Source organism: Carcharodon carcharias, chromosome 23 (genome assembly GCF_017639515.1).
Source record: "Carcharodon carcharias isolate sCarCar2 chromosome 23, sCarCar2.pri, whole genome shotgun sequence".
Taxonomy (NCBI): Eukaryota; Metazoa; Chordata; class Chondrichthyes; order Lamniformes; family Lamnidae; genus Carcharodon; species Carcharodon carcharias.
Genome location: NC_054489.1, coordinates 42,764,111 through 42,780,123, shown reverse-complemented (window position 1 = coordinate 42,780,123; position 16,013 = coordinate 42,764,111). Strand labels below are relative to the sequence as shown.

Genomic DNA, 16,013 nt, shown 5'->3' with positions numbered 1-16,013 from the left:
AAGTTGGGTGATGTTATGGAAGTCGAAACATCAAATCAAGGTCGGAAGCTCAGCTCAGGTTCAAATGTGACACCAAGGTTGAGAACAAACTGGCTTAATCTCAGGCTGCTACCATGGCAAGGGATGGAGTCGATGGATAGGGAATGGAATCTGGAGCTGGGGGGCTGAAAACAATGGCTTCAGTCTTTGCAATATTTAACTGGAGGGAATTGCTGCTCTCCGGTATTGAGAGTGAGAATCTGTTTTTGGGGTGGAAAGATGTTCTCCACACAGTAAATCTATGAGAATCAGTGATGGTTATACCCTTTGTCAATACTCCCAATAGGAAGCCCGTTTAACAGATTACTGACAATAACTATTCCAGTGTGGAATCTTACAGGTGGCCTGGTAAATCCATCAGACTCGCTACACTGCGATATGGTAACAAAGTGCTGGAGATACATGGCTAGTCCATTCCCATCAGTAAAGAGAAAAGACAAGTTACTACTTCAAGCGAGGTCTCTGTTTGGTGATGGGATTATCCTTGAAATGTTAATCTATCTCCTCTTTTCAGACTGGCTGACCAGGGATGAGGGATTTCAGCCACGTGGAGAGACCAGAGAAGTTGGGATTGTTCTCCTTAGAGCAGAGAAGGATAAAGGGGGATTTAATAGAGGTGGTGAAAATTATGAAGGGTTTTGACTGAGTAAATGAGAAAGTTTTTCCACTGGCGGGAGGATCAGTAACCAGAGGTCACAAGTTTGAGGCAAATGGAAAAATAACCAGAGGGGAGACAACAAATATTTTTATGTAGCAAGTTGTTGTGATTTGGAAAGCACTGCTTGAAAGGGCAATGGAAGCAAATTTGAAATAACTATCAAAAAGGAAATGGATAAAATAGTTGAAAAGGAAAAGTTTACAGGGTTTTGGGCAAGAGCAGAGGGAGTGGGACTTTTTAAAAAAGTCATCCTTTCACAGGATGTGGGCGTCGCTGGCTGGGCCAGCATTTTTATTGCTCATCCCCTTGAGAAGGTGGTGGTGAGCTGCCTTCTTGAACCGCTGCAGTCCATGCGGTGTAGGTACACCCACGGTGCTGTTAGTGAGGGGAGTTCCAGGATTTTGACCCAGCGACAGTGAACGGCGATATATTTCCAAGTCAGGATGGTGTGTTGCTTGGAGGGGAATTTCCATGTAGCAGTGTTCCATGCACCTGCTGCCCCTGTCCTTCTATATGGTAGAGGTGATGGGTTTGGAATTGAATAGCTCTTTCAAAGAGGCAGCAGGAGCACGATGGACCGAGCAAACCCCTTCTGTGCTATAAGGTTCTATCGCATGTTGAGTATTTCATGTTTCCATTTCAGATTTCCAAATTCTTCTTTATTTGATTCCCAATGTAACCTGTTGGGCTTTTCTCAAATTTAATCTACAAACTTTCCATAATTTAGGGCAGAAGTTACTTTACCTGTAACATCTCCCATGAGTGCCACATTAAATCCACACTCCTCAGCTCTTGATAATTTGCTAAATTTCTGCTTTCTACACAGGAACAGGAGGAGCCATTTAACCCCTCAAGCCTGTTCCACCATTCAATGAGGTCATGGCAGATGTGTGACTGAACTCCAAATGCCTGCTGTCATATCCCTTAATAGGTTTGCACAACAAAAATCTGTCAACCTCAGGTTTAAAATTAACAATTGATTTAGCATTAATTTCCATTTGTGAAAGGGAGTTCCAGATTTCTATCACAGCAGCCCCTGTCGCCATCCCCCCACTACTTTGTGTATCGAAGTGTTACCGAAATTCACTTCTGAAAGCTGTGGCACTAATTCTTAGGCTATACTCCCAGGCCATAATCTGATTGGCTGCCAGTGCTAGCAGGGCAGCATCAGAGCTCAGTAATGAGCATTGCCGAGACAGCAAGGAGGAGCACAGAGAAAAGGGATGGCAGCTGGAACCAGGTAAGTTCCGGGGCTTTTAGGATAGGAAGGGACCTGGGATCCCAGAGAAGAGGCAAGAGGGTAATGGGGGGGTGGCGGGGAGTGGGGTTAACATCTTGGGGGGTGTGCCACCGATCCACACAGGACACTCCCTCCCCAACCCAAGTGAGGTGCCTCCCTTCCTTCCCGCCTTTTTCAACAAGGCCACAAAAAGCCAGCCTGCCCACCCCCACCCTCCTGCCCATACCGACCGTACGGCATGGACAGCTCAGTATCATGGTCCATAGGCTTGCTAACAAGCCTTATTGACCTTTATTTATTCCCATTTGGTGGGTGGGTTGCTGATTTCAACTCCCGCCCACCCAGTGTATTTCGGGGGGTCAGCACAGGAGTGGGCGGGAAGGTGGTGGGCTAGCCCCCCCACCTCCCCAACCAAAAATACCTGGCAGGGAGCACATAAAATCCAGCTGAGTGTCTCAGGCCGGGATATTTCAGTCTCGCTGTGGCAGGACTTGCTGCGGGGGAGGGGGTGGGGGGTGGGGAGGGGGTGGGGGAGGTGGCGGGTCACCCAAAAGCCCATTGGCTTTCAATGGGGCCAGAAGATCCCGGCCTCAGAATCTACCCTAGCTTTTCCCCTTAACATCTTGATAACTTTGAGCAAGTTAACCTTGAACCTTTAAATTCCAGGGAATAGAAGCCTATTTTTTCTTTTAAATCTCACCTCATAATTTAACTCTTTGAATCCAGATAGCATTCTGGTAAATCACTGCTGCACTCACTCCAAGGCCAATTTATCCTTCTTAAGGTGTGGTGCCCAGAACAGCTCATAATAACTCCAGGTGTGGTCTAACTAGGCCTTTGTGTAGCTGAAGCAGGACCTCCAACCCCTTTTATTTTAATCCTCGAGATGTAAAGGCCATCATTCCATTTGCTTTTTAGATTATTCCCTGAATTTGTTCTTTGTTCTCTATGTGTTCCTGTACATCTGGTCTTTGGGTCTCCACTGCTTGTAGTTTGTTGCCATTTAGAAAGTGCCCTGTTTAATCCTTTTCAGGTCCAAGGAGGACATCATATTTCCCTACACTGAAATCCATTTGCTACAGTTTTTCCCATTCACTTAAAATTACAAACAAATATTGATAGATTATGTTTCCATCTACACCACTTACAGTGGCATCCATCATTGTGTCATTTGCAAATTCGGATATGGGACATTCTATTCCACCATTTAATCCATTAATAAATACAGCGAATAGTTGAGGCCACAACACGATCCTTGTGGAACACCACTTGTCACATCCTGCCAATTAAAATACCTGCTCATTATCCCTACTCTGTGTCCTGCTGCTCAGCCAATTTATCAAATGCCTTCTGGAAGTCCATCTAAATAACATTATTAGCAAATAGGGATAGTTTAAGTTATATTTGTATTTGTGGGTGTTAGGAATGAAATTAGCTTTAAAGTTTAAGTTAGATTTGTATTTCTGTATGTGTGTGTTAAAAAAAGGTCAAGTTGAATTTTAGCTTCATTTTAAAAGGTGCCTATATTTCTGATGAGTTCTACAACTTTAAGAGAGAAGTTAAGCAAACACAAGAGTAGGGAAAAAAACTGTGCTGTTGCCTAGCAACAGGGGCCCAGAGAGGCAGGCTCCAACCCCCCACACACAAAAAACTAAAGTAACAGCAGTGTTGAGTTCTGTTAGGAGCAGCTGCCAAGCAGAAGCAACCTTGAAGGCTCAGATAGCCAGTTCCAAACCAACATTGGTTGGAAGTAAAAACAGAGTTACCTGGAAAAACTCAGCAGGTCTGGCAGCATCGGCGGAGAAGAGAAGAGTTGACGTTTCGAGTCCTCATGACCCTTCGACAGAACTTGAGTTCGAGTCCAAGAAAGAGTTGAAATATAAGCTGGTTTAAGGTGTGTGTGTGGGGGGGCGGAGAGATAGAGAGAGAGGTGGGGGGGGGGTGGTTGTAGGGACAAACAAGCAGTGATAGAAGCAGATCATCAAAAGATGTCAACGACAATAGTACAATAGAATACATAGGTGTTAAAGTTAAAGTTGGTGATATTATCTAAACGAATGTACTAATTAAGAATGGATGGTAGGGCACTCAAGGTATAGCTCTAGTGGGGGTTTTTTTTATATATAATGGAAATAGGTGGGAAAAGGAAAATCTTTATAATTTATTGGAAAAAAAAAGGAAGGGGGAAACAGAAAGGGGAGGGAGCTCACGACCTAAAGTTGTTGAATTCAATATTCAGTCCAGAAGGCTGTAAAGTCCCTAGTCGGAAGATGAGGTGTTGTTCCTCCAGTTTACGTTGGGCTTCACTGGAACAATGCAGCAAGCCAAGGACAGACATGTGGGCAAGAGAGCAGGGTGGAGTGTTAAAATGGCAAGCGACAGGGAGGTTTGGGTCATTCTTGCGGACAGACCGCAGGTGTTCTGCAAAGCGGTCGCCCAGTTTACGTTTGGTCTCTCCAATGTAGAGGAGACCACATTGGGAGCAACGAATGCAATAGACTAAGTTGGGGGAAATGCAAGTGAAATGCTGCTTCACTTGAAAGGAGTGTTTGGGTCCTTGGACGGTGAGGAGAGAGGAAGTGAAGGGGCAGGTGTTGCATCTTTTGCATGGGCATGGGGTGGTGCCATAGGAGGGGGTTGAGGAGTAGGGGGTGATGGAGGAGTGGACCAGGGTGTCCCGGAGGGAGCGATCCCTACGGAATGCCGATAAGGGGGGTGAAGGGAAGATGTGTTTGGTGGTGGCATCATGCTGGAGTTGGCGGAAATGGCGGAGGATGATCCTTTGAATGCGGAGGCTGGTGGGGTGATAAGTGAGGACAAGGGGGATCCTATCATGTTTCTGGGAGGGAGGAGAAGGCGTGAGGGCGGATGCGCGGGAGATGGTCCAGACACGGTTGAGGGCCCTGTCAACGGTTGAAAGTAGCTGCCAGAGAGAGACCGGAGAAAAGGAACAGATAGCAAGTCCCAAGCTAAAGGAAGAAGTACCTAAATCCAGGGGAGTGGAACAGGAATGATCCCAAGAAGACCTGTTTGTCAAAGGAAGGACAGGAACCTGGAAAAGCTCCTGTTAAGTGAAGTTAAGAGTGAGGGGCAGAGAAAAGCTCCGAGCTTCATGCTTAAAGAGACAAACGCTGTATGAAGCAGATTTAAAGTGAGAATGGCTTGTGATAAGTCAGGAGGTCCAAAGAGACAGCTGAAGGTCTGTAACTCTTTGCTATGGGCATGTGACGCTGTGGGGTATTGTTGATGGCTGAGTTGGTAAGAGAGAGTGGGTGGAAGACAGCTTGTATACATGTGATGACCCAGGGTAGAGGAACAGCACAAGGAGAGTTCAAAACGATGGAGATGAACCTTTGTGGAAGGCATCTGAGAGAAAACATCAATTTGGGAGAAGATTCCAAAGCGAAAGAGAATTCAGTGTGACCGGTTGGGTCACGATGTGATAAGTGTCTGTGGGGAGTTGAGGAGAGATCCATAGCATCTGTCTGGGGTGGCATCTGTCACTTGGTTTCAGAGTATGGTGCGTCTGATAACAAGTCACCAATTGGTTTACATGGACTGTACTTACTGTGAACATTAGAGTATAAGATAGCTTTTGTAACATGTGCTATCCTTACAAATCTGTATATATCTGTGAAGGTATAGTTGTGGGTGAAGGAGTATAGTAATATAGTTAATCTTTTCTTGTTTAATAAATGTTTTATTCTTTTGTTAAAAGTTCATCAGCTGATTTCTGTGACTGTTCAGTAGCCAATCTCCACATATCTAGACAAACAAATTAAAAGTTAGGCTCCATTAAGCTGGGTTCCACTCTGGGATCAGGCTTGTCCAGTGGGAACCACAGCTGGGATTGTAACAACATGCATGGATGCTCACCTATTAACTTCTTTAGTCACCTCTTCAAAAAAAAAATCAGGGTCATTAGGCATGACATATCCTTTCCCAATCCACGCTGACTCTCTTTGATCAGCTGAATATTTGCAAGGTGTTCAATTACCTTAGCCCTAATTATAGACTCTAGTTATTTTCCCAACAACAAGATGTTACACTAACTGGTCTATAATTCCTGGTTTCCCTCTGACACATTTCTTTAATAGCAGAGTGACATGCACAATCTATAGGAATAGTTTCCAGAGTCATGCAAACTTTGGAAGATTATTCTCAGGGCATCTGCAAGGTTCTCACTTACCTTCTTCATAACTGAGCAAATCATATATTCCCACTATTTAAAAAAAAAATCAAATTTACACCTGGGTACAAACAATGTTCAGTGTGATAAGAACATAGTTCCATACTAGAAAGAGAATTGCCCCTTGTGGATATGCTACAGACTGTCTATAACAAACATTACTTGATTTTGAGTGGTGAGACTTGGTTTTCTTATTTAGTTGGATGAATCTCAACGCTAGTTTAATGACCTAAAGCCTTTATGCTGTGTAATCTTCCCTGTGGTTGGTGGATCCCTATGTTGGCTTTGTTCAAGCACTAATGGCAGGAGAAAAATTAACAGCGTGGTGAGGAAGAGTACCCAAGCACCAAGTCCGGCGGTTTGGAATACTGTCAGGGTGACAGTATAGAGTGTGGATAAAGGTACTTCTGTGCAATGCACCTTCTTCATGTTCAAGTGCTGTGGATTTCAGGCTGCAGACACCTTCGACCAGTGGGAGTTCCCCAGCAGTGGATATCTTGATTAATGTCACTGGATGCCTTAAGTTTCTGCAGGCATGCAAGGATGGGTAGCAAGTGAAAGATCAAGGTGACCCTAAAGGTGGACACCAATGGAGACACCCTTTGCTCCTCTCTCCATATTTTGCCATATATGGATATATGGTGCATGTGGGACAATCCAGGGTTAGCCTCAACTGTGGCAAATCTGGGCACAAGATGGCCAACTGCAGTCCAATTATCAGCAGGGTTTGCAAGTAGGAAGGCCACCAGATAAAGGGAGGGGAGTAAGTGCTGTAACCTGTGTGGTGAAGCTGGTCATCTCTACAAGGGCTGTCCAAAACATAGCCTCAGCAATACATAGGTGACCACGATCAAAGGATGGGGTGGGGAACAAGGAAGGTACAGCAAATGAGGCTGTCTCAAAAGGAGACCAATCTAAATTCATCCCCCAGAAACAACCCTTGTGAAAATACTGTGAGAAAGGAGGACATGGAGAGAGACACAGAGCAGGAAAAGAGTAGGTTGTGGCAAGCTGCCAAACCCTGACACTCAGCTCAGTGACTCTCCATGAAAGAGGAACCAGCAGAAGACGGGCTTGGGAAAGAGGAAGCATTAGGCAAGAGTTGCTGCCAATGTCAAGGTGAACGGCAAAAGAGGGACAGTAGCGCTTGCTGCTCATCAGATGATTAAGGCAAACCACTGGCGTTATCAAAATCAATGGCAAAATGCCAAGGATTACAATGCACAGGCAGATGCCCCAGTTCCAACCATTGGGAGCAGAGGTGCACCCAGCAAATCCCAGCTTTGGAACACCAGGAGCAGCAAAATGGACAGCAAACACCAATGTGGGGAAACCAGGAGCAGCATCGACCACAGTAACTGCTTAAAAAAAAAGGAAAGCCAGCACCAATTTGGAGATCACCTGGATTCTTCCCCTCACTCAACACTGTCAATGTGAACCCAGGAAAACAATATCCCTTCAGGTTAGGACTTGTACCTCAGCATGGATATAATGAAACAGATTGCGCAGATCACAGGAATGAAGAAACAGACCCCAGTACTGGAAACAGCATAACTGACTGTTTGGTTGGGATTTTAGAGCATTCTTTTTTTAAAAAATGGGTTCAAAGATGGCATCCATTAAGGTGCAGAGTGTACGAACGACTGTGTGATGTGTTTCAACTTTGAGGTACCTTCCTAAGGTCAAGGCCAACCTGCAGTTCTAGCAAGAGTGTGGAATACCAAACCTCAGCACCTAAAGGCAATGGTCACAATGGTGGTCCCAGGGCCATTGACCTGGTCAGTAGGAAACAATTCCCGTTTGCCTGGCCAGGGTTTTCTGCTGCAGCAAGGCAACTTCACCATCTTCAAGGTTAAGGAGGTGGTGGGAAGCCATCTCCTTGTAACAGATATATTGTGCAAAATGCTCCACTCCGGTTAATCAATGTGTACGTCCCAGCTCTAAAGAATGAGTGACTGGCTGTGTTCCAACAGCTTCGCTCGTACTTGCAATGTCCAGGTGATGGTGGTCACGACAACCCCATTATCAGTGCAGCTGGATGACCCGGCAGTGCCAGCAGCAAACTGGACTTTGCATCAAGATCGTAAAAGATGCTAAGCTGCAAAACATCTCCAAGACTCCTGCAGATGGAGCGCCGTGAAGATAGACCTCGTGGAAGCCATTGGGTCTGTCTATTCCAGAATAGACTTTTTGTTTGTGTCCTGAGTGTTCACAGCCGGATCCACCAATGTCAAGCGTTCTTCCCTGAACACACCTCCTTCTGGCCGACTGTCAGTTACAGGAGATCCAGAAATTCGGCTGGGAGATATGGAAACTGAACTTGAAATTGCTGATCCCAGAATTGAGGAACTCAAAAGGATTACAAAGATTGGAGAATGATGAAACTATGAAAATCCCAAGGCACTGGTGGGAAGTGATCAAAACAAGCAGCACAAGGCTCTTCATCATTGAAGATGTTCAGAAGGCAAAAGAGAGATGGAGGGAAATGTCCCGACTCCAGAAAAGCACACAGAATCTGCTCTTCCTGCAGGCGATGGGAGCCAATGTCAAGGAGGATCCCCAAGAGGTGAAGAGCCAGTAGGGCTTGCTATTTGCCTCAGAGTCCCCCAGGGCCATCTCCCTTCTCTATGGGACGGTCTCTGGACCAGATGAGGTGTGCTCACATTGCTTCTTCCAAAAGGTACACAGAGAAAGCTCTGTGACATAACAGCCTGAAGGAAGATGGCGGCTCAGTAAAGTTACTGCAGCCTGACATATTAAAGATCAGCAAATCCTTTTATGATGGGCTTGAAGCCCATAGACAGCATAGCCTCCTAGTCCTTCCTGTCTTCTATCACAGGGACAGTAAATGACAGCAAGCAGGAGAACCAGACAAACCACCAACTCTGGACAAGCTGACAAAGGCTTTCAGGTCCTTTAAGACAAGTAGGATTCCTGGAAGTGACAGTTTATGATAAAAGCAGTAGGACATAAGAAATAGGAACAGGAGAAGACCACATGGCCTATTGAGCCTGCTCCACCATTCTATATGATCATGGCTGATCACAGGCCTTAACTCCATTTTCTTACCTTCTCCCCATATCCCTTAATTCCATAAGGCACCAAAAATCTGTCTATCCCATCATTAAATGTATTCAATGTTGGAACTTCCAGAACTCACTGGGGTGGAGAATTCCGAAGATTCACAACCGTTTGAGTGAACAAATTTCTCCTCCCCTCAGTACTAAATGATTGACTCCTTACCCTGAGACTGTGCCCCCATGTTGTAGATTCCACAGCCAGGAGAAAACAACCTCTCAATCTCTACCTAGTCAAACCCCCTCAGAATCTTGTGTGTTTCAATGAGATCACCTTTTATTCTTCTAACACCAGACATACAGGCCCAATTTACTCAACCTCACATCATGGGACCCTCTCGTCGAAGGAAACAATCTCGTACACCTTCACAGTATTGCCTCCAAGGCAAGTATATCCTTTTTTATATATGGAGACCAAAACTGTGCACCGTACTGGTCTGATCATACTTTGATTTCCTAAGTGCATTTTTAAAACTTCCTTAATAACAGGTGACAGCATTTTCTAGACAAATGACGTCAGGCTAACTGGCTTGCAATTCCCTGCATTCCCTCTTCCTCCTTTCTTGAATAGTTACATTTGCTAACTTCCAATCTACTGGAAACATTTTAGAATCTAAGGAACTTTGAAAAATCATACCCATTGCACCCACCATCTCTACAACTATCTCTTTTGAACCCTAGGCTGTAGACCATCAGATTCTGGGAATTTGTCTGACTTTTGTCTCAAGTTCATCCAATCCTCTTTCTCTGCTTATATTAATTACCTCAAGGCCCTCACTCTTATTAGCCCCTCGGTATATTTAGTTCTGGTATGTAACTAGTGTCTTCTACTATGAAGACAGGCACAAAATATTTGTTAAATTTCTCTGCCATTTCCTCCTTCCTCATGATAATTTGTCCCATTTCTTCCTCTAACACTCTGACATTTACTTTAACTACTCTCCTTTTTACATGCTTGTAAAAGTTCTTAAAATCTATTTTATATTCCTGTGATAGTTGACTGTCATATTCTCTCTTTTCCCTTTTTATCAACTTTTTGGTGGCACTTTGTTGGCTTCTAAAACACAGTTACTCCCCAGGCTTACTAATATTTTTTTGCAATATTATAATCCTCTTCTTTTAATCCACCACTACCCTTAACCTCCTGAGGAAGTCATGGATGGAACGTTCTTGCTGAATTTTTGTTTTTTAATGGAATGTATTTTTGCTGAACATTTTGAATTGTTTCTTCAAATGTTTATCACCATAACTTTTATTCTAGTTCTCAATCAACCTTAGTCAGCCTTCCCCTCATATCTATATAGGCTTTGTTTAAGTAGAAGATTCTTGTTTGGCACTGGAGTATGTCATTGTCAAACTTAATATAGAATTCAATTGTATTATGATCGCTTTTCCCCAGGAGTCGAGTTATATTTGACTCTATGGGACTGGATCAACCCAGACCTGCTGGAAGGGTACAAGAGTATGGTTCTGGCCAGCAATGTGTCAGAATGCATGAGGAAAGACATCATCACCCTCATCTACAAGCAGAGGGGAAGAGACTGGAAATCATAAATTGGTGATACTTACCACTCCATAATGTGGATTATAAAATTCTGTCCAAGATCATCACCAACTGGGTAAAGTCTGCTCTATAGTTTCTGATCCACCCTGATCAGACGTGTGCTATACCAGGCAGAAAGACCTCAGATAGCCTCACGCGCTATTCAGGGATACAATTGCCTACATGCAGAATAAGGGGGTAGACACCCATCTCATCAGCTTGGACCAGGAGAAGGTCTTTGACAGAATATCACACACCTACATGATGGATGTGCTCTCCAATAATGGGGCTTAGGGAGGGAATCTGCAGTTGGATCCAACTGCTCTACACAAACACCAGTAGCTCAGTTTCAATCAATGGAAAGTTTTCCAATCAAATCTGGAGTTGAGCAGGGCTATCCTCTCTTCCCTGTCCTGTTCATGTGCTGAGTCTATCAGGAAGGATACGGGCATAAAATGGACAATCCCCGGAGGTACTCCGGTCAAAGCATCCCTGTACAAGGATGACGTCACCATCTTCTGGTTGGATTCGCTGTCAGTGTGCAGACTGATGAGTATCTGTGACCAGTTCGAACTGGCCTCGGAAGCCAAAGTAAATTGTGGCAAGAGTGAAGTCATGTTCTTTGGGAACTGGGCTGACCAATCCTTTGTTCCCTTCACCATCGGACCAGACTACCCGAGGCACTAGGGATATGGTGCGGAGGGGCAGGGCATGTGGCAAAAACTGGAAGGAGCACTTTGTCATGGTGAAACTGAAACTGGGCATGTGGGAGTGACGCTGGTTATCAGATGTGAGATGTTCTCAGTGTTGCTCTACATGGCCATTTTATCTGGAGAAAAAAGTGGACCATATCTGCAGGGACACAATACATAAATCTCCAGAAGGAGAGGGGAAAAAGGTATCCAATGTTGCTCACATCTTGATAGTCACCTTTGTGTATGGCTGCTTCAAGCTGTGTCTAGACCCTTGGTATGCAAACACCAAGCGTCACTACCTGAGGTTCTACCTGTCCCCCGTGTTGTGAAGGATGGGTCTAGCCATGTTGCTGCAGAATGCTCCATTCAGTTATACCGAGCCGTATCACCTGCCCCTTGTGGAAAAGTTTGTGCAGGACTTTGGGCAGTAGTTACGCATGTAACATCTGCGAGGCCCTATGGGAAAAAAAGGTGATGGTGGATCCAGTCACATGGTTCCCTGAGAAGACCGATTGCCAGAACTTTCCAGCTAGCACCGAGACGTGCTGATGAAACACACTAAAGCTTGGAGCAGCCACCGCAAAGGCTCAGTGGGGAAGAACCATGTTTTAGGGCCCTCCCACCATAGTACACCAGGACTGGGTCCTGTGTAAAACTCCTCAGGAAATGTTTAATGCTATGTAAACATAATCTGCACTGTAAATGGAGTGAGGCACCCTAGACTATTTAACCTAATTGACCTGTATTGCACTATGTGAATTGCAACATTCACATAGCACTGTGGCATGCCCTTACAAGTTTCAGTGAATAAAATATATTTTTGAAACAAAAAAATTCAGCACATTGAACAGTTCAAGCTCCCCGCTACAGCTGCTGGGTTTTAATAGTTAAAGGTGAGAATACCCGTTAAAAAAAAACCCGAGGCGGTGAATTAAGCAATGCACCTGGACAGGTTTCCACATCGTGTTGAGGACTGTGGAAAAGGCAGGAAATCATTGCCTAGACACAGGTAGATACCAACAGTGATGAGGTCACAATTACTGATACTTCAATCTTTCACCATCATGTCAGCCACAGGATGCACTAACAGTTGATGCTTACGTGCAGAAATATGACTTGAACTGGATAATATGCACACAGCAACAAATATTAACCAAGAGCAGATAGCAGGGAGTGATGTTAAAGGATGCAAACGTTGGCTGTGGTTCTGACCTTCAAAGTTTCTGTATCATTCTTATCAAACAATTAGCAACTTCAACATAACAGAAATTCCAAAGGTACTTTCAAAAATTTATTAATTCATTCATTGGATGCCAGCATTGCTGGCAAGGCCAGCATTTATTGCCCATCCCTAATTGCCCTTGAGAAGGTGGTATTGAGCTGCCTTCTTGAAGTGTTGCAGTCCCTGCGGTGCAAGAACACCCACAGTGCTGTTAGGGAGGGAGTTCCAGGATTTTGAACCAGTGACAAAGGAGTGTAATTAAAAAAAAAAGACAGTGATATTAAGATGGGTGGACAAAAAGGTAGATTTGAAAGGAGGTGGAGGTGCTGCTCTTAATTGACCTGTATTGCACTATGTGAATTGCAACATTTAGATAGCACTGTGGCATGCCCTTACAAGTTTCATGAATAAAATATAGGAGGAAGGGGTTAGTGAAGAAGCATAAATTTAGTGAGGCAATTCTAGAGCATGGGACAGCTGAAGACACCACTGTCTTCATAGCTGTGGCTAAGGAAGAGCACAGGAGTCAGAAGAATGGAGAGGTTGGGTTTGGGGTGGGGTGGAAGAGGCTGGATGAAGTTATAGAGGGAGCTGTGAAGTCATTTAAACACAATAATAATCATTTTAAATCTAAGCTTTAGGGACCAAGAACCCATACAGGCCACTGAGGGCCTGTGGAGGGTAAATGGTGCTTAGTGATAGGATACAGGTAGCCGAGTTTCACTCTTGTAATGAATGCTTCAGTTGCCTCTTTATTGTTGTGATTGCAATTTTACACCTTATCCAAGATTCCAATAGTCTCCATACAAATATAATTCCACAGTTGATACAAATTTCACTTTTGCAAGCATTTCAACAAAGATTAGCTGGAACAGGAAGGTTATCCTGAGAAAGGGATTTAAACATTTCAGATACATTTGGAAACAAGTTGTATTGAGGAGGAAATAGCTGCCCTTCTGTGTGTAGTTTACAGTTAAAAACAGCACAAGTGCAAGTGTGAGATCTAAAAATTATATCTTCAAACTATTATTTTTGTTTTCTTTCTTCAATTGATGTTGCTAGGTTAAAATTAACTAGAATTCACACATTGTAATTCAACGAAGGTGGAATTACATCTAGGTGGCCACCTCTCCTCATTCTTACAGTAGAGGAAATCACCCATCTCTCCATGCGCTCCCCACCATCTCCCTGGCCCCCATCTCCCAGGTCCAACCTACGTGTTCTCTAGAGATTTACAATTATAGAACCCTACAAACTTAGAATAACATGGTACATAGAGGCCATTCAGCCCACTAAGGCTGTCAGCTGCTTTTAATGTCAAGAGATACATCAATGGAAAGGTGCATATTTTCAAATTAAATAAGCCTGAGGCTACTGTTGTTCCTGACATGTATAATGACTACAGGACATCAGGCAGTCATTCCAAATCCTAAACACTCACTGCGTAAAAATGTATCACCTTGTGTCTTCTCTGCTTCTTTTAGCAATTCCCTTACATCTGTGCTGTTGGTTATTGTCCCTTCAGTGGAGACAGTTTCTCTCTTTATAAACCCTTAATGACTTTAAACACCTCTATCAAATCTCCCCTAGGCATTCTCCTGTTTGAACAAGGACAACCCCAGCTTCTCCAGTATAGCCACATAACCATAAATCCCTCACCCCTGGAACCATTCTCGTAAATCTCTTCTGCATCTACTCCAAAGCCTTCACATCCTTCCTAAAATGTGGTGTCCAGAATTCAACTCAATACTCCAGCTCAGGCCAAAACTAGTGTTATATACTAGGTTTAGCATAATTTTCTGGCATTGATACTTTATGTCTCTATTTTAAAGCCCAGAATACTATATGATTACTAACTACTTTGTGAAAATGTCCTGTGTGCTTCCCTGTCCCTCCTCCCCACCCCCCCCAAAAATGCCTCAGTTCTCTGTTCTTTCACCCTCTTTAAAATTGAACCATTTAGTTTGTATTGTCTCTCCTCATTCTTCCCCACAGAATGTACCAGGTTCACTTTTCTGTGTCTGCCATGTGTCTGCCCACACCAACTGCTTGAAGTCTGTTACACTTTCCTCACTATTTACACTTCCAAATTCTATGTCCTGCGCAAATTTCAAAATTGTGCCCTGCAGTCATTATACATGTCAGGAAAAACAGTAGCCTCAGGCTTATTTAATTTAATTTGAAAATATGCACCTTTCCAATGATGTATCAAGCAGCTGACAGCCTTTTAAACAATCTTACCTCTTTTTTTTTAACACAACTGTTTATTTTAATGGGATTATACCACTCTGGCTACTCATGACATTGCTCCTAGTTAGTCAGTGGTCGGACGAAGTTGAGGATCCCTGACAGCCGCTGGGAACCGCTCACCTGTCCCCGGGATACTGACGAATCCAGGAATTCCCTTTCTTTACTCCTTACCCACCGCTGGGGATGAATGCCTGTCAGTTACCCTTCACCTGCGTGTGGGGACCAGCAACACTTACCCACCCCCCGAAATTCCTTTCCTTACCGCAGGGTCTTTCAACCCTAATTCCTGGAATACCTTCCTCTATCCCGAGAGGAATCTCAGCCACTTACCCAGGGCGGTGGTGATGCAGAGGGCAGCAAGCAGCGCAATGTGCCCGGTTCCCATTGCTGTGCTCGGAATACCAGCAGCTGCTGAGAGAGAGAGAGACTGAAGGGAACAGCTGCTGATCCAGGGACCTTTGTAACACTGAACAGCCAGTCAGATAGAGAAAAAAACTTTCACAAATTAAAGACCAGATTAAACCCCGCCCGAATTTCCTCAACACCAGGGAACGGGAGCGCCACCTGGGGACTAAACACACACACACCTATATACAGGGACACACATATACACAGAGCGAATATAAACACACATATACAACGTACACACAGATATGCAGAGGGAGTGGACACATATACATAAATGGAGTGAGCACACACATGTACAACGTATACACAAATATACACAAAGGGAGTGTAAACACACACATATACTATGTGCTCATAGATCTAGACAGAGGGATTGGACACACACATATACATGCATAAACATGGAGATGTCAACACATACATAAACATAAAGTCAATATACACACATACATGCATAGGCAACGAGGGAGTGGACACACACACATATACACGGAGCGAGTGTAAACAGCATAAGGCAGAATTATATGCCCCCTTGCAGTGTGTTTGCAGGCAGTGGGGCTGTAAAATCCATGGTGCCCGCCTGGCCATCTCTCCCCCGCCGCAACTTTACGAATTGTGGGGGAGACATCTGGTGACCCACCCGTTTCTGTGTCAATTAAAGCTCTTAAGTGGCCAATTAAAGGCCGCTTCAG

The 16,013-nt window shown here is 44.3% G+C and overlaps 1 protein-coding gene across 1 annotated transcript in view; it reads right to left on the bottom strand.

Annotated features, from left to right (window-relative positions):
* Window positions 1–15,381, bottom strand: part of LOC121269256 (integrin beta-3-like) — a 103,393-nt gene extending 88,012 nt beyond the window's left edge. Inside the window, exon 1 of the mRNA XM_041173816.1 lies at window positions 15,244–15,381. Coding sequence (XP_041029750.1) covers window positions 15,244–15,298 — 55 coding nt within the window. The 5' untranslated portion in view covers window positions 15,299–15,381. The remainder of the gene's footprint in view (window positions 1–15,243) is intronic.
* Between the last annotated feature and the right edge of the window lie 632 nt (window positions 15,382–16,013).